The sequence below is a fragment of the Myotis nattereri genome (assembly GCF_964212035.1).
Source record: "Myotis nattereri genome assembly, chromosome: 9".
In the NCBI taxonomy this organism is placed as follows: Eukaryota; Metazoa; Chordata; class Mammalia; order Chiroptera; family Vespertilionidae; genus Myotis; species Myotis nattereri.
Genome location: NC_138084.1, coordinates 43,909,307 through 43,927,355, shown reverse-complemented (window position 1 = coordinate 43,927,355; position 18,049 = coordinate 43,909,307). Strand labels below are relative to the sequence as shown.

Genomic DNA, 18,049 nt, shown 5'->3' with positions numbered 1-18,049 from the left:
GATGACCCACAGCTTGATCCCAGCTCAGAGCGGCCAACCTTGGGACTTCTAGAGCAGGCTGGGTTCTAGGGACAGAACCAAAGCAGACAGGCCTGGCCCCGCCCTCAAGAAGCTCTCAGGCCAGTGTACGCTGAGCCAGCCCGCCTGCCTGCCCTCTGACTTTCTCCAGGGCCCACTGTCCCCTAATTTGGGTTCCTACTGTTTATCCCTCCCCAGATACAGTGGCCACTGCAATTCACCCACCACCTCGAGGCCAGCATTTTCAGGTGGAGCCTGGAACCTATGTCCTGAGCCCTCCCAACCTCAGTGGCCCCCCAGCCACTTCTCTAACAACACGTACACAACTGCCTGTCCTGCTGACATTAGGGCAGGGCCTGGTTCTCGGAGGAGGACAGGCTTTGTACTTGAGCATCTGGACTTGTGATCATCTGCCTCGAGGCCATGGCTCTGAGCCCAAATCCAGCCTCGGCCTCTGCCTACTCTGCCCCACCCAGTTCATTCCCTTCCCTTCCCAACCCTCTCTTCCTCTCGTCCCCTGCCCTCTCCTCCCCTCATTCCTTCCCCTTCTCTTTTCTCTGTCACCTGGGTTCCAGGTTCAGATGTGCCCAACCCTTACCCTCAGTGCCTACCAGACAGCAGCTGCTTCAGAGGACCCTTCCCATCCCGCCCCACACCCTCCCAGCTGCCTTTGGCTCCAGACGTGTCCTTGCTGTAGCCTCCAAATGTTGTCATCGAAAACGTGGTCACAGCAGACAGACCCAAAGTACGTTACAATTTACAGGCTGGAGCCAGGCTCTGCCTCGTACTAGCTGTGTGACCTGGATAAGTCACTGTCTCTCCCTGAGACTCAGTGCTCTCTGTAAAATGAGCATTACAAATGTTAGGATCCTCCACCATGAAAAGGAACGAACAGGTGAACTTTGGAAACAGTATGCTAAGTGAAAGAAGCCAGTCACAGGGTAAGTCACAGACTGTATGATTCTATTTATAGGGAATATTCAGAACAAGCAAATCTATAGTGATTAGTGATTAGCTGGGGCTGGAGAGAAGGGAAGTGATTGCTGATGTGTAGGGGGATTTTGAGGGGTGATGAAAATGCCCTAAAATTGTGATGACTGATGGTGGTATAACTGAATATACTAAAAACATTGAATAGGTAGGTGAATGGTGTGTGAATTATCTCTCAATAAAGTTATTTTCTTTTTTCTGTTTTTTGTTAATTGAGGATATTTTTCCCATTGTTTTTTAGAGAGGGTGGAAAGGAGGGAGTGGGGGGAGAGAGAGAAACATCCATATGAAAGAGAGACATCAGTTGGTTGCCTACCACATGCATCCTGACCAGGGTTGGGGATCAAACCTGCCACCCAGCTTTTGCCCATGACTGAGAATCAAATCTGAGACCCTTCAGTATGTGAGCAGATGCTCTAACCACTGAGAAACACTGGCCAGGGCAAAGCTGTTGTTTAAAAAAACAAACTCACTCAGAATCCTATTAGTACCTACCTCCTAGGGTTGTGAGAAATAGAAATAATATATGTAAAGTATCTAGCTCATAGTAGGCACCAAAAAATGAGTTATTATCAGTGTTATTATTGAGAGGAGGCTAGGGAGAGACCTGCCCAGCCTATGGAGGGAGGCCTTGACCTTTGGACTTTCACAGGTGACCGGTACAACGCCCCACACATGCACATATATATCATCCTCCTCTGAGATGGCTCTTCCTTCAATAGCTTCCTTCAGTAGCTATTTTAAAGGACCTCAAGTGAAAGGAACTGAACCAGATCTAGAACTCTGACCTCCTCCCTCACCTCCCTGCCCCTCACCAGCCGCTTCTTGTCAAGTGATCAGTCTGTCACTAGCATCTGCAGGGTAAGGTTTCAGGTCAGTCAGAGTGTATAAAGATAGGTGCCAAGCCGGAGGCAGCAGAGACAGCCGTGAATGGCCAGGGAGCAATCAGAGTCCTGTTGCCACCTCCTGAGATGGAGCCCTGAGGAGGTGCTGCGCTTCCCCTACCCCTGCTGGACTCAGGTAAGATCCCATTCTCTAGCCACCCTGCATGTCCTCCCCTCACCGCAGCCTACAGAGAGCAGCCAGGAATTGGCAGGGACCCCTACCATGGCATAACAGAGCTATGGAGAGTTAGTCCAGCCCCACCTTGTCAAGGTGAGGGAACTGCAGCCCTGGTGAGGGCACTGTGGCAGGGCTGGGACTCAACCCCACCACCATGTCTCTCACCCAAGACTGGCCCCTGGCTCAGCTGGCTGCCTCTGCTGTGATTTTGCACATCCCCGTATGTAAGAAATGGCTTTCTCCTTAATCTGGCCCAGAATCCTTGCAGGATTCCTCCAGAACATAAAATCCTCTCCCCATAAGGGCTCTGGAGACCCCTTTCCTGAGTACTGAAGGTGGAGGCATGTCTGGCATGAGGCCTGGCCCATGTTGCATGCTGGGAGTTTTACAGAGCCCATGGGAACTCTCCCCCCGGGGGTTTCCTTTAGTGGGAATGCTGAGGAGGCTTAGCCAGGATGGTGGGGTTAGCAGGATGTCTCAGGATGGGGGTGCTTCGGAGACATCAGGGAACTTGTTCTAGTGCAGATTCCCAGACCCCAACCCAGACATGAATCGGGATCTCTGGGGCTGAGGGCTGAGAATCCACTGTAATCCTGAGCTCTCCCTGAAGCCTGAGACTGAGCGATGGAATAGGCACAGGTGCCAGACAGATCTGGGCTCCAATCCCAGCTCCATCTCAGCCATACTGGCTGAGCCCTCAAAGCCTCCAGACCGTTGGTAACGAAGTGGGAATAACCATAGCAACTACATACCTTAGAGTCTTATAAAGGGACTGAATTTTTCAGTGCCTAGAAAGCCCTCAGCTTGGCGTCTTGTGCAGGAAGCACTCAGCAAGCATTAATGGCTCCATTACCCCAGGCCATGTGGACTAGAGCCGTGGTCGGCAAACTCATTAGTCAACAGAGCCAAATATCCACAGTACGATGATTGAAATTTCTTTTGAGAGCCAAATGTTTTTAACTTAAACTATATGGGTAGGTACATTGTTATTAACTTAATTAGGGTACTCCTAAGGCTTAGGAAGAGCCACACTCAAGGGGCCAAAGAGCCGCATGTGGCTCACGAGCCGCAGTTTGCCGACCACAGGGCTAGACCATCCCATCCCTCAAGTGCCCCAGCAGAGCTAGCGGGAGGAGGGTTCTGCTCTCAACCTCTTCTACCCGCCAGTGGCAAAGGTCTGCTGGCTGCTGAGGTTCCTCACATCCAGGAGGCTGGAGTCAAGGGGGATGGAGGTCTCAGGGCCCTTACCTGTGCCCACCATTGTAGCCTCCCTGCCCCCACCCCAATATGGCCATTGGAAGTTCTAAAGCCTCCCCAAAGCTGTGGCTTTTGACCTGAGTCCATGCTATCCACTCTGCTATGCCTCCTGTGGGTGGCTCAGGACTGCCTCTGGAATGTGCCCGATTCACCACGGGCCACTGCTCTTTGTGTTGTTTTTTGTTTGTTCGTTTTTTAATCCTCACCTGAAGATATTTTTTTCCATTGCTTTTTCAGAGAGAGTGGAAGGAAGGAAGAGAAGTGGGGGAAAGAGAGAGAGAAACATCAGTGTGAGAGACACATCAACTGGTGCCTCTCTCACGCGCCCCAACCAGAGGCAGGGAGTGAACCTGAAAACAAGGTACGTGCCCTTGACCAGGAATTGATCCTGCAACACTTCAGTGCAGGCTGACGCTCTAACCACTTACCCCACTGGCCAGGTGGAGACACTGTTCTTTTTTGTTGTTGTTAATCCTCACCTGAGGATATTTTTCCATTGATATTTAGGAAGAGTGGAAGAGAGGGAAAGACAGAGAGAAACATTGATGTGAGAGAGAAACATCGATTGGTTGCCTCCTGCACGAGCCCCGACAAAGGCCTGGGCCGGGGAGGAACCTGCAACCAAGGTAGGTGCCCTTGACCGGAATCAAACCCAGAACCTTTTGGTCTGCAGGCTGATGCTCTATCCACTGAGCCAAACCCGTCAGGGCTGGAGCCACTGTTCTTGATCATGTTCAGGCTCCAGCACCTCGCCCTGTACCATTCCAACCACCTGCTCACTGGTCTTGAGCCTCACATACCAGTCCAAATGTCTGTACCAGCGTGCTCTGCACATACGTCTGCTAGTGTCACTCTTCAACTCCAAATCACCAACCACTCTTCACTCGCTAGATTCAGTATAGCTCTGGCATTCGAGGCTCCCCCAGCCCCTACCAAGGCTGCTGTGGGCACCTCCAATTTTATTTACCATTTCTCCCCTTCAGCAAGTGGGGTTCCTTGGTCAACTGGTCCTCCATGGACTTCTTGAGCCCTGCGCCATCCCTGTGCCAGGCTGCCCAGAGAAGGAGGATAGTCAGCCCTGTCCCTGCCTTTGGGGGTCCTTTATCTGGGGAGGAACCACTGCAGTTAATGAGTTAATCCTACAAGAAAGTGTGGTATGGGACCAGGAGTGGCTGGGGACAAAGGAAGTTCAGAAGTGTTCCCTCTCAGGCTGGCACATCACACATGTGCCTTGGAGTCACATAGCCCTGTCCACCTGTGACCTCAGATGGTCATTCCACCTGTCTGGGCCTCAATATGTAACTCTGAAAGTGGAGTAAAAATACCTAACTTGTAGGGTTCTTCTTTTAGAGCTTGGGTAACCCCCGAAAGATTGTGAATAAGGGACACTCCAACAACCAGTAAGAGACATGAGAGAGCACAGCCCTCAAGGGCCTCCCAGCTCTAGAGGCATGCCCTCACATTCCCAGGCTAAGGTTCCAAGAAGCCCAGCACAGGTCTAAGGAGGGGAAGGGCTGGGCGGAGGGGGGGGGGGGGGGGGGCCTAGTGCTAAGGGAAGAGAGGCGAACAGAATGCTCACATTGGGGGAGGTCTCTGTGGTTGCCACCCAGCCCCAGACCGAGGAGCCAGAACCTCCCTGCTGGGGCCCGAGCCAGCCCTGGCAGCTGCTGGTCTTGTGTAGGGCAAAGGGGAGTGTGAAAGGAGGCAGGGGGAAGATGGTGTTCCCCACCATGACGTCCATCCTGTTCCCTCAGCCAGGCTCAGCTGTGCAGACACAGGACCTCTACACCATCCTCCCAAGAAACCAGATCCTTCTTGGACTCCGTCAGGAAGGCAACGTAGAAAGGCAGGTAGACGGGCTGTGGGAAGAGCACTGCAGAGGAAGCCAAACTGCAAAGGCCTCAGCCTCTTGGGGCGGGGTTTTTTCACCTACCAAACTGGGCAGATGCCCACCAGCCCTGGAATGCCCTCACTGTAAAGGCAAGATCGTGGATCCACCCCACCACAACCACCGGGCCCCTGCGTGGAGTGGGGAAGGGAGCCTTAATGCCATCACAAGAACCTGGCTGGAGTTCTGTGAATTTGAGCCAGTTTCTTTCCATCTTAACCTCTATTTTCTCATCTGTAAAATGGGCTTACGTGGTGTCCTCCCTTCTTTCCAAGGCTATGTTGAGCCTAGTATAGCAGAGGGAACCAGGCTCTGTCACTAGCGGCTGGTAACACTGAGCCAGCGTGTGTCCCTGAGCCTCGGTTTGCTCATCCGAAGTAGGGAAAGGAAGGGAAGGCTCCCTTTCAGGAAGGTTATGAGAATTCCATGAGACAGTGTGTAAAGTTCGCTGCAAGTTCCTCACGGCCCAGCAGCCTCTCCCTCCTCCTGCGCTAAGCCACGCCGCACACACACAGCTCGTGCCCTTTCCTGCACCTCGCACACTCCTCCAGTTGAACACTCTCTGCCCACCTTTCAAGGCCTAATTCGTGCAACCCCCCAACTACCCCCCATAAAATTGTTCTAATTCTACCTCACAAACGAGAGGGTCTCTCCCTCTTTTGAGTCCCTTCTGGATGGCTCCTTCCTCTGACATTGGTCCAGCCCATCTTGCACTACAGTTATTTGTAGGCGTGTCTAACGCCCCTGAGACTCCTTGAGAGTAACTGTGGGCGGGTCACACTCACTGTTACTCAGGACAGCCTGGGGAGTGCCAAGTACAGAACCTGGCACGAGGGGGCTCTTATGGAGGGGCCCACAGGCCACGGCAAGGACTTTGGACTTTGTTCTCAATAATGGAGGGGGCATATTGGACAGTTTTATAACAGGGAGTGACATGATCTGACACATATGCTTGGATGGCGGGTTAGGCCCCCACCTAGAAAATCTCTTCCCCCATCTGCTGCCCTGGCCAAACATTCCAGAATCAACACACAAGTCCCATTACAGCTCATTAAAATGCAAACAGCCATTATATGGAAACTATACCTCAAATTTTTTATTTTTTAAATAAAAATAAAGTTTCAAATGCCACTTCATCCTGGGAAAGGTCAAAAGAGATAAGTCAGACTGGCCAGCGTGGCTCAGTGGTTGAGCATCAACCTATGAACCAGGAGGTCATGGTTCAATTCCCAGTCAGGGCACATGCCCGGGTTTGTGGGTTCGATCCCCAATGTAGGGCGTGCAGAAGGCAGCCGATCACTGATTCTCTCTCATCATTGATGTTTCTATCTCTCTCCCTCTCCCTTCCTCCCTGAAATCAATAAAATAGATATTTTTTAAGAGATAAGGCAAAGTCATGTGGCCAGTTTTTCTAAGCCAAATCCACACAGCTGAACGTGGAATGCCCAGGCTTTTCGCTCATAAAGCCCCTCTTGGTGCGGAGCCAGGCAGCACTGGCTCCATCTGCCTCCGCCGGCCTGTCTCCACAGCCTCCTCCCTGCACGAAAGCCCAGGGCTGCAGAGCGGCCTCTCTCCTCAGACCTGAACTGGGCCCTGAAGGGACTGGGAGACACGTCCGGGACCATGGTTGGACTAAAGCCTTCCGAGATGCCTCCGACAACAGCTGTGAAGTTCCTGGGGGCGGGCATGGCGGCCTGTTTTGCTGACCTCCTCACCTTTCCACTGGACACAGCCAAGGTCCGCCTGCAGGTAGGTGCCCTTGGCCTAGGGTCATTTTCGCAGCAAAGGAAGGGCTGAGGTCTCTTCCACAGCACCTGTACCGGCTCCCAACAAGCTCTTCCTCACACACAACCCTGAGCAGGCCACTCACTCCACTGCTGCCCACCCTGCCTTGCTGCCTCCCCATCACCATCGCCCAAAACAAAAAAAATCTTAATTCCTCGGCATGCCGTGACAGGACCCTTCATGGCTCAGCCCTATTTGTAAACCGTCAAGAGTGAAGTAAAAGTAAGGAATGACCTTGAGCAAGCCACTGACCACTTTGGTGGGAAAAACAATCTGCCCTCGCTTTGCTCTGAGAATCAAATGCCACACTGAGCTGTAAACTGCGGCCCAAACCTCAGTCACTCTTCCTGGGATGTGACAGCTTAGTCATGCTTGTTCTCCAAGCACAGCCCAGGCAGGTGCCTCTGAACACAGCCCCGTCCGCCCCTTCCCCCCCCCCCCCAAGCTCCTCATACCTCTGCGGGGGCGTCCCTCAGATCCAGGGGGAGAGCCAGGCATCCCAGGCGGCCCGGAGCGTCCAGTACCGCGGCGTGCTGGGCACCATCCTGACCATGGTGCGCACCGAAGGTCTCCGCAGCCCCTACAGCGGGCTGGTCGCAGGCCTGCAGCGCCAGATGAGCTTCGCCTCCATCCGCATCGGCCTCTACGACTCTGTCAAGCAGCTGTACACCCCCACAGGATCAGACCGTGAGTGCCCACGCCCCAGGGACACCAGCGCGTGGGGCCAGAGACCAGGGCAGCCAGACTCAGAGGCAGGGCTGGGGTGTGGGGAGCTGGTAACAGACATTCTTGAGGAGACTCAGAGCCCTTCAAGAAAGCTCCAGAACTCTGACCCAGGAGAAGAGGCAGGCATCAGGCAAGGAGAATGGCATCAGGCCCAGAGAGGTGTCAGGTGATGGGGCACTGGCCCACTCTCTCTCCTTCTCCCCAGACGCCAGCATCGCCACCCGGATTTTGGCGGGCTGCACCACAGGGGCCATGGCGGTAACCTGTGCCCAGCCCACAGATGTGGTGAAGGTCCGATTTCAGGCCAACAAGCACTTTGGGCCTGGCGGCAACAAGAAGTACAGTGGGACAATGGATGCCTACAGGACCATCGCGAGGGAGGAGGGGCTCAGGGGCCTGTGGAAAGGTAAGTCTGGACTCCAGTCTCAGGGGGCCTTCGGCAGAGCTTTTCCTACCCTAGGGCTGGGGCAGAGAACTGAGCCACGAGGGAGCTCCCGGCATAGTGTACAGTATTCCAGTGATTCTGAAAGAGCGTCCTACCTCAAGTCCCTCCTGACTTACCACAGTGCTCCCAGTTCAGCTCAATTTGCCGACCCTCCACCATGTGCAGGCTATTGAGAGGGAGACAGGAGTGAACAGAAGAGCCCTTCCACACCCGCACAGAGGGGAGGAGACGTGTCAAGGAGCAGCCATACCACGGGGCAGGATGTGCGAGGTCCACAAGAGATGCAGGCCCGGAGGCAGGAGGGCCATGTGGGCTCTGGAGGGAAGGCGACACTGAAGCTGGGCCTCAAAGGCTCTGCAGGCTCTGAGTGTGGAGATCGCAGGGAGGACCTTCCAAGCAAACGCTGGAGAGGTGGCTGCAGGGCGTGGAGAAGACACAGAGGCAGCTGTGAGGAGTGGGCACAGGAGGTGCTGTGAAGAGGGAATTCCTTGGGAGCACGGCTTTAGGGGTCCCTTCGTGTCTAAATGGTGGCAACCCTGACAAATGCTGGAGTGCCTCCCACATGGAGACCAGGGGTCCCATGGATCCATCAGAAGAAACAGTGGCCCAGTGAAGGTTAAGAGCAGGACGGACACCTGGGTCAGAGCCCAGGCCTTGCACTCACTTGCGCTGGGCCCTCCCGGAGCCTGGCTCTCCTCTGAGAAACCAGGGGCTGGTCTTGATGCGCTCCTGGACGCTGCCAACACTGCACTCTGTCACTGTTGCAAGAGCCCACCTTCCTCTTCCAAAGGAAGACTTACTTTTCTACCTTTAGACAAGTCTTGGGAGTATATGTAAATTTTGATAAGATTTTGCAGATTATCCTCCAAAATGTTCCCCAAACACACACCAGTGGGCCTCTCTGTTTTCTGCCTCTAAGGAGGACATGGATAATCTGAGAGTTGTTAACACTAGGTTATGTGTAATCTGCTCAGTGGGGTGGATGGGCTCTCTAAGACCACTGGAAGGGGGCACCATGCCCCCCAGCTGGGGTCTATGGCCTTGCAGCCAGGGTTCCACTTCTCCTACTCCCCATTTATCAGCCCACACTCCCTTTCCAACAGGAACTTTCCCCAACATCACGAGGAATGCCATCGTCAACTGTGCTGAGATGGTGACCTACGACGTCATCAAGGAGAAGCTGCTGGACTATCACCTGTTCACCGGTGAGGCCCTGGGCTCCGGGCAGACAGCCCTCCCCCAGCAGGGAGGGAACCTGGAACGCCACGTAGTGGGCACCACTCAGAGGCAACGGGGCTTTAGACAGATCAGAGAGGAGCAGTGCCCGTACGTCATTGAGACGAGTAGGGAGAAGGCCTGAACGGGGAAGCCTGGACCTGGCTTCCAGCCCAGCACCACTTCTCACCATGCATCTTTAAGTGGGGATCACCTACTCTGACTTCAGTTTCCTCAAACAAGGTGGTTGGGCTGGATGACCTTCCAACTGTGGGACGGCTCAGTCCTATCTTGCCAGTCCTTACCAGGGGCTCCACCCAGGGCAGTGAGAGATGGAAAATACCACCCTTATGCTCAAGTTCACCGTTTAACTGGGGACATACGATAAGCACACATGGGACAGAAAGCAAGTGCTCATCCCATCGCACAGCCCCGTCTTCGCTCTTCCCTTCCCTGCTGCAGACAACTTCCCCTGCCACTTTGTCTCTGCCTTTGGAGCCGGTTTCTGTGCCACAGTGGTGGCCTCCCCAGTGGACGTGGTGAAGACCCGGTATATGAACTCACTCCCAAGCCAGTACCGCAGCCCCCTGGACTGTATGCTGAAGATGGTGGCCCGGGAGGGTCCCTCAGCCTTCTACAAGGGGTGAGCCTACCCCTCCCGCCTCCATACTCCCTTCCAGAAAAGTTGGCTCACTCTTTCTCCCTCCTTCCCTCCCCTTTCCTCCTGCCCTTTCCTTCCTCCTTCCTTCCTTCTTCCTTCCTTTATTCCTTCTTTCCTTTCTTCCTTTCATGAATAATGTGCCTACAATGGGTCCCTCTGGGATGCAGTGGTGAACAGTACAGATGTAAATGCCACAAAGGAGAGTATCAAGAACTATGGAAGTTGAGGGGGAAATGAGCCAAATCCAATCTGGAGAGTGAGGGGAGGCTTATCTGAGAAAAAGGAGTCTAGGCGTAGGTCAAAGTGCTGTCCCCAAATTCACTGGGCCAGGAAGGAGGGAAAGGTGGTTAGTAATCCTGAGAATTTTCCCAACCCACTGCCACACTGTGGATCACCACTGATGGCACCTGAAGGGCCAAAGTATGTCACATTCTCTTGATTCTGTGTCTTGGCATTTACTGTTCCCTCTGCATAGAATGCCTTTCCCGTGCCATCTACATGCTCTAAATATTTTTTGAATAATTTTTTATTTTTCAATTATAGTTGATGCACAATATTATATGTTTCAGGTGTACAACCTAGTGATTAGACATTTATATATGAAATCATCACCCTGATAAGTCTCGTACCCAACTGGCAACATATATAGTTATTACAATATTATTGACTATATTCCCTGTGCTATACTTTACAGCCCCATGGCTATTCTGTAACTACCAATTTATACTCCTTAATCCCTTCACCTTTTTTAAAAATATACTTTTATTGATTTCAGAGAGAAAGGGAGGAAGAGAGGGAGATAGAAACATCAATGATGTGAGAGAATCATTGATCAGCTGCCTCCTGAACGCCTCACACTGGGGATTGAGCCTGCAACCTGGGCATGTGCCCTGACCAGGAATCGAACTGTGACCTCCTGGTTCATAGGTCAATACTCAACCACTAAGCCACACTGGTCGGGCAATCCCTTCATCTTTTTTACCCATCCCCTCAACACCCTCTGGCAACAGTCAAAATGTCCTTCAAGACTAGTTGACAAGTCACCTCCTCCCGATACTCTCAAGTACCCTGTGAGCTTCAGCAATACTTCCTTGATACCATTCGCATGGTATTTACCACCTCCTACTTTGTGTTACGGTATTTGTAAGTTTAAATTATCCTCCATGCTAGAATGTAAGCTCTGTGAAGCCAAGGACTAGTGGCTGGTACATCTTTCATCTCCCTGAGTCCCAGGTACAAAGCCATCACTCAATACAGAGGTTACATCATGATCATTAAGTCACTGAGTACTGGGCCTTGCGCTGAACACTCAGCAACCTCCTGAACTGGGCAGTATCGTTCACATTTACTGAGGAAGAGACTCATAAATATCAAGTCACGTGTCCAAGATCACAAAATTAAAACGGCAGAGCCACAGCTCGAACCCAAACCATCAGACTTCACCCAACATGTTCATTGTAGTGCTAAGCTCTTTTCTTCACCCTCTCACCTCCCACCACTGATGAGAACTTTCTGGAGCCCATGGTTAGATTGAACTCAGCAAGCAAACAGGTTCTAACTCCTGGGAATGACATCATCAGTCTGTGTTTCCACTGACAGTCTGTTCTTTTCCCATAAGTGCCTCTATGATTACAATCTGAAGTTGTAGCCACTTGTCTCTGTTTATTATTTTACTTGGGAAACATTTGCTTTGCATCTCATGGGTGCGGACCTTGTGCTATGCTTCCTCAAAGAGCAGCAGACAAGTAGGTGACATCTATTGAGCATTTTCTGGTACTGGCCCCTGTGCTGTGTGCTGCGCATAACTCATTTAATCCTCACAACAGCTCTGTGAGGTAGATACCGTTACTGTATTTTCCTCCTTTTACAGATAAGGAAACTGATGCTCAGAAAGATTAACTCAGCTGAGATCATGAATCTAAAAACTGGTAGAGCTAAGATTTAAACCCAGGTCTGACTCCAGAGTTCACGTTCATTGCCTCAGGACTATACTCCCTTTGAGGAACCGAGGCTACAGGTTCAGGAGGGGCCTTAGCATGAGGCTATGATGACCAAGCCAATTCCTACAGAGCCATTAGCAACCAGCCAGGCAAGGACATTCCAAGCAGAAGGAGAAACATGGGCAAAGGCTTGGAAATAAGGGTCTGGCAGAGCAGAGAGGACCAGGAGGAGATCAGCAAAGAGAGGCTGAGGAGGAGGGCAGGGCCAGGTCGCAGGCTCCTCCCGGAGTCCGTGAAGCAAAGCTGAGGTGGGGACAGGACAGGCAGGCTCCCCGGAGATGAGCTAAACTTGGTGTTACACTGTCTTTGCCCTGCGGTATCCCAGCTTCTCGGTGCCCTGGCAGGCACCTCATCAGGGGTGAACATTCAGAATGTGAGCCCAGAATCACCCGGCAGCTGAGGGAGTCACGTGGCTGTAAAAGAACTACTTAACCTCGCTGGGTGGCAGTTTCCGAAAATGACAACTGGCAACAATCAGCTATCTTATAGAACTGCGAGAATAACTGCCTGATAGAGTAACCTGGCTAAAAATGCTAGTTTTCCTTCCTTTCCTTATGCCTGAATTCCTTCATCAGAGAAGAAAAAGACTGAACAGACCTTAGAAAATGTTCATGACTAACACAAGTCTAGGACGTTGGCACTGACGCTGTGATGGGGAGAGCACCGCTCTCTTTCCACTCCGCCTTACGTTTTGGTTGTTTTTCTCATCAGATTTACACCCTCCTTTTTGCGACTGGGAATCTGGAACGTGGTGATGTTTGTCACCTATGAGCAGCTGAAACGGGCCCTGATGAACGTCCAGATGCTACGGGAATCTCCGTTCTGAATAGGTCAGGCCACGTGGATGCAACTGGAACAAAATCAGTTAAGAATGGAATAAAGCAGTGGGTCCACGCACACGGGCACAGACCCACACATGTTTACAGAGCTGTTTACTTGCTGATGACTCAAGAAACAGAAGGAGAAGAGGAGGAAGGAGTCTGGTCTTCAGTGCATTGTCTTTTTCTTTTTTTTCTTTTTTCCCTCTTTCTTTTTTTCAGTGTGTTGTCTTAACGTTTTTGTTTTGCACTGATAAGATAGCAAATAAATTATATTAATTTTTGAAACCCATCAGGTTGGATGCCTAACATTTAGGCAAGAAAAAATAAGCCAAACAGATCTATTTGGATAAATTGGAAGATTGTAAACTGGAAAATCTGATTAGACAATGAAAGAAAAGACTGCAAGCATTGGTCGGGAGTGGCACATGATAGCTTGGCAATCGGCTCAGGAACCTGGAAGGACATTGCCAAAGCAACATAAAGCTTGTGCCCGCAGCCTTTGATTAACCATGGACCACCAGCCGTCTGTGTAATGTGTCTGCTATATCGAATCCACTGGGATTCTAGGAAACATGAGGGAAAAAGAGAAAACCTGGAATTTGTACCAAAGGAGCACTGCTGGGCCTGCGTGAGGCTGAGACGCGTCATCAGTCCCTGACAACACTGGAGATTCCAGAGGACAGCCTCGGTCTCCTTCCTGTAAAATGGGAGTAAAAATCCCATCCCTGTTACTTCACCAGGTTATCATGAGGATCAAGTGGGAAACTGGACAGAAAAGCACTTTGTAAAAGCAAAAGTTCTGTACAAATGTAAATATAAGGACTCAGAATTTTTAGAAAATTATTACGACTTAATAAAGGAATTCACCTTGGGTGTTGGAAAGAAAACAGCCACTTTTCTGCCTTCTCTTTCTTGGACAGAATGTCACTTTCTCACTTCAGGCTTCCTGTTTGTAAGGGCTGGGCAAGGTCTGCCCACATGCCCACACTGCCTTCTCCCCTCCTGCAGGCTGGTGCTCCGCCTGTTAGAGCTTCGGCTCCTCCATCTGTAAAAGGCAGGCTTGAACCAGATGACCACCTTCTGGAGTTAAGACTCGACATCTTTCAGGCTGACACTGGGGACCCAGCATGTTTTTCTGCTTCTTAGCAGCCTGTGTGGCTCTGATGGCAGAACTGGGTTCAAACCTTGCCCCACCTTCACCGCACTAGCAGCTTAACCACCAGGAATCCTGGCACCTCAGTGTCCTACCAGAGAAATGGGAACAATCCCCACCTCACAGGAATGTTCAGCGAAGTCATCCCTCCTCCCCCACACAGACTCCTCTACACCTGGGAGAAAGTGAATACCCACTTACACTCAGCACTTTCCTAAATTTAAATTGTAATTTGAGATCATCTACATATATAAACTGGAAAATTCAAACAAAAGCAAGAAGATAAAAATTACCAATTTAATGTCTGGTTTGGTTTTCAATTAAAATTCCTGTTTAAAATGTTCTCTTACTGCCCTGGGTGGGTTGCTCTGTTGGTTAGAGCACCCCAATAGGCCAAGGTTTTGGGTTTGATTCCCAGTCAGAGCACATACAAGAATCAACCAATGAATGCATAAATAAGTGGAACAACAAATCTGATTTTTTTCTCTTTCTTCTCTCTCCCTTCCTCTCACTATAAAATCAACCAGTCAATAAAATAAAATTTCATCTTATTTTTAACTTGACTGACATGTACAATTGTGTGTGTGTGTGTGTGTGTGTGTGTGTAAAAATGTTTTTTTAGGGATGATAAGAGGAGCTGGCTGGGCAAATATCTGAGGAAGAGGGTTCCAGGAAAAGAGAACAGGCAGTCCACAGGCCCTATAAGATTGCGCTTGGCATGTTCAAGGAACAGAAAGAAGGCCCGTTTGGCTGGTGTTAAGTGAATGAGAAGATGAATGTGAGAGCATTCATTTATTCATTTATCAAATATGTAAAAGTTGTGCCAAAGGCTGAGAAGTCAGAGAACAGCCTATTATTGGGAAATTTGGCAGAGAAAGGAAGGAGAAAAATAATGTCCGTTGTAAAAGGAGTAAGCAAAAAGAAGAAAAAAAGAGTAGGCAAGTCCTGCAGGTTCAATTCACACACACACAAACACTAGAAATAAGGAAAGATTGAAGATGAGGCAAAAAGCCTGCTGAAGCAAGGCCCTAGAGAAAACAAAAGAGCACAGAATACTGGGTATAGGTGGGATGAAACGCTCTAGAAAGGATATGAGAAATCTAGAAATAGAAGAGTCATACGGGCAAAATTTTTGAAATAGAAACAAAATGAAGGCATTCTCCAATCCTTTCAATGAAATTGAGGAATGGTCAAATATAAGAGTAGGCTAGTGGGCCTAGAGAATCCTATATAATAAAAGGGTAATATGCAAATTGACCCTAACAGCAGAACGACCAGAACAACCACTGGGCCAGTCACTATGAGGTGCACTGACCACCTCTTTGTCCCTTTCCCTGGCCGGCAGGCTCCGATTGCCTGATGGCCACCCAGGGCAGGGGCGGGGGCGGGGCCGACAAGCGGGCTGGAACAGCCGACCTCTCGGTCCCTTCCCCCGGCCATCAGGCACTGATCACTCAATGGCGAACGGGGAACTGGAGGTGGGTGGCGGCAGGGGGCAGGGCTGGCTGCGGGCAGCTGGGGAAGATGGCCCTGAGCGCAGGCCAGGCCTAGGGGCCATATCCGTGCATGAATTTCGTGTGTTGGGCCTCTAGTTATCTATAAGAGAGATGATTTTAAAAGCTCTTTTTTTCTTTTTAAAATATAATCTAATGAAGAAACTTAAATTCTCTGATGCATCCCTGACACTGTTCTCTGTTCGCTCCCATAAAGCAGTCCAGGCATTCTAAAGCCTATAGAGCAGCGTTTTTCAACCTGTGGGACGTGACCCCTTTGGGGGTCGAACCACCCTTTCACAGGAGTCACCTAAGACCATCGGAAAATACATGTATAATTACATATTGTTTTTGTGATTAATCACTATGCTTTAATTATGTTCAATTTGTAACAATGAAATTGGGGATCACCACAACATGAGGAACTGTATTAAAGGGTCACGGCATTAGGAAGGTTGAGAACCACTGCTATAGAGTGAGACCTCCATCAGGCTCCCCACAGCTGTCCCAAGGCCCTCCCAACCACAGACAGGGAGTCCTACATCAGGGACAGCCACCCAGAGAGAAAGCTGCCAGCCAACATGCGACAGGGTCTTGTAAATTCACAGAGAAAATATGCAAAGCAGGTTGTTCTCTACATTTCCAAAATCAGTTATGATACAGAAATATAACTTAAACATGTCAAAAAAGATTAATGCAAATACTTTGAGGAACTATTATAGTCAATATTATTTCTTGCTGTATCTTTACCTTTAAAAGGCCTAAGGACAACTTTTTTTGTATTACAGAGGACATTGTGAACAGTGATAAGATTTATGCTTCACTGCCAAGTTTTCCTAGAGCTGAGTGTCTAAGTTTTCTTGGCATAAAAAGGTAGGAGTACAGTGATATTATAAATCAGTCTAGATCATCAATTATTTTTTGAAATTTGAAGAATGTTCACATGTGATGTGTCCATTTGAAGAATGGTCACATTGTTTAGTAATAATGCCAGTGGAGACTGCCATAGAGGAGGCATGGTGGGTGGTGCAGGCTGGTCAGATAATGACATAAAAATATACAGAACCATACTCTAGATAAGATCACCAATTTAGGCCCTCAACTCTCTAGATCACTAGAGATTACAATGTGATACATAGTTTATATAACAAATGTTTTATTTTAATGTATCACTATCTAACGACAATTTTATTCTCTTTAAGATTTTGTAGCCGAAACCGGTTTGGCTCAGTGGATAGAGCGTCGGCCTGCGGACTGAAAGGTCCCAGGTTCGATTCCGGTCAAGGGCATGTACCTGGGTTGCAGGCACATCCCCAGTAGGAGATGTGCAGGAGGCAGCTGATCGATGTTTCTCTCTCATCGATGTTTCTAACTCTCTATCTCTCTCCCTTCCTCTCTGTAAAAAATCAATTAAATATATTTAAAAAAAAAAATGAAAAAAAAAAAAAGATTTTGTAATGAGTTGAATGCAAGATGACTAGATGATGAAACTTTCAAACTCTATATTCTTTTCAATAGTTGAGCATACTAATGTTTTTTTTTTCTTTTAATGAAATCTTTATTGTTCAGATTATTACATTTGTTCCTCTTTCTCCCCCCCCCCCATAACTCCCCTCCTCCCAGCTCCCGCCCCACCCTCTGCCCTCACTCCCCACCCACTGTCCTCATCCATAGGTGCACGATTTTTGTCCAGTCTCTTCCCGCATCTCCCACACCCCTTTCCCCCCCCAAGAATAGTCAGTCCATTCCCTTTCTATGTCCCTGATTCTATTATAATCACCAGTTCATTCTGTTCATCAGATTATTTATTCACTTGATTCTTAGATTCACTTGTTGATAGATGCATATTTGTTGTTCATAATTTGTATCTTTACCTTTTTCTTCCTCTTCCTCTTCTTAAAGGATACCTTTCAGCATTTCATATAATCCTGGTTTGGTGGTGATGAACTCCTTTAGCTTTTCCTTATCTGTGAAGCACTTTATCTGACCTTCAATTCTGAATGATAGCTTTGCTGGATAAAGTAATCTTGGTTGTAGGTTCTTGGTATTCATCACTTTGAATATTTCTTGCCACTCCCTTCTGGCCTGCAAAGTTTCTGTTGAGAAATCAGCTGACAGTCGTATGGGTATTCCCTTGTAGGTAACTGAGTTTCTTTCTCTTGCTGCTTTTAAGATTCTCTCTTTGTCTTTTGCCCTTGGCATTTTAATTATGATGTGTCTTGGTGTGGTCCTCTTTGGATTCCTTTTGTTTGGGGTTCTCCGCGCTTCTTGGACCTGTAAGTCCATTTCTTTCACCAGGTGGGGGAAGTTTTCTGTCATTATTTCTTCAAATAGGTTTTCAATATCTTGGTCTCTCTCATCTTCTGGCACCCCTATAATTCTGATGTTGGTACGCTTGAAGCTGTCCCAGAGGCTCCTTACACTATCCTCGCATTTTGGATTCTTTTTTCATTTTGCTTTTCCGGTTGGGTGTTTTTTGCTTCCTCGCATTTCAAATCATTGACTTGATTCTTGCGCTCCTCTGGTCTGCTGTCG

General features: G+C 49.4%; 1 protein-coding gene across 5 annotated transcripts; it reads left to right on the top strand.

Annotated features, from left to right (window-relative positions):
• The first annotated feature begins 1,293 nt into the window (after nt 1-1,293).
• Nucleotides 1,294-14,484, top strand: UCP3 (uncoupling protein 3). 5 transcript variants are annotated; one of them, XM_081098718.1, is made up of 8 exons: nt 1,294-2,028; nt 3,565-3,688; nt 6,745-6,964; nt 7,477-7,687; nt 7,932-8,132; nt 9,275-9,376; nt 9,849-10,029; nt 12,759-13,760. In XM_081098718.1, exons 3-8 carry the CDS (start codon nt 6,839-6,841, stop codon nt 12,871-12,873), a joined length of 936 nt encoding a protein of 311 aa, XP_080954844.1. In that variant the 5' UTR covers nt 1,294-2,028; nt 3,565-3,688; nt 6,745-6,838; the 3' UTR covers nt 12,874-13,760. The 5 variants fall into 5 exon arrangements, 4 of the variants coding, with proteins under 4 accessions (XP_080954844.1, XP_080954845.1, XP_080954843.1 ...); XR_013996401.1 differs by having other exon boundaries at nt 1,925-2,028; nt 7,932-8,638; nt 12,759-13,747; XM_081098719.1 differs by lacking the exon at nt 3,565-3,688 and having other exon boundaries at nt 1,925-2,028.
• The last annotated feature ends 3,565 nt before the right edge of the window (nt 14,485-18,049 follow it).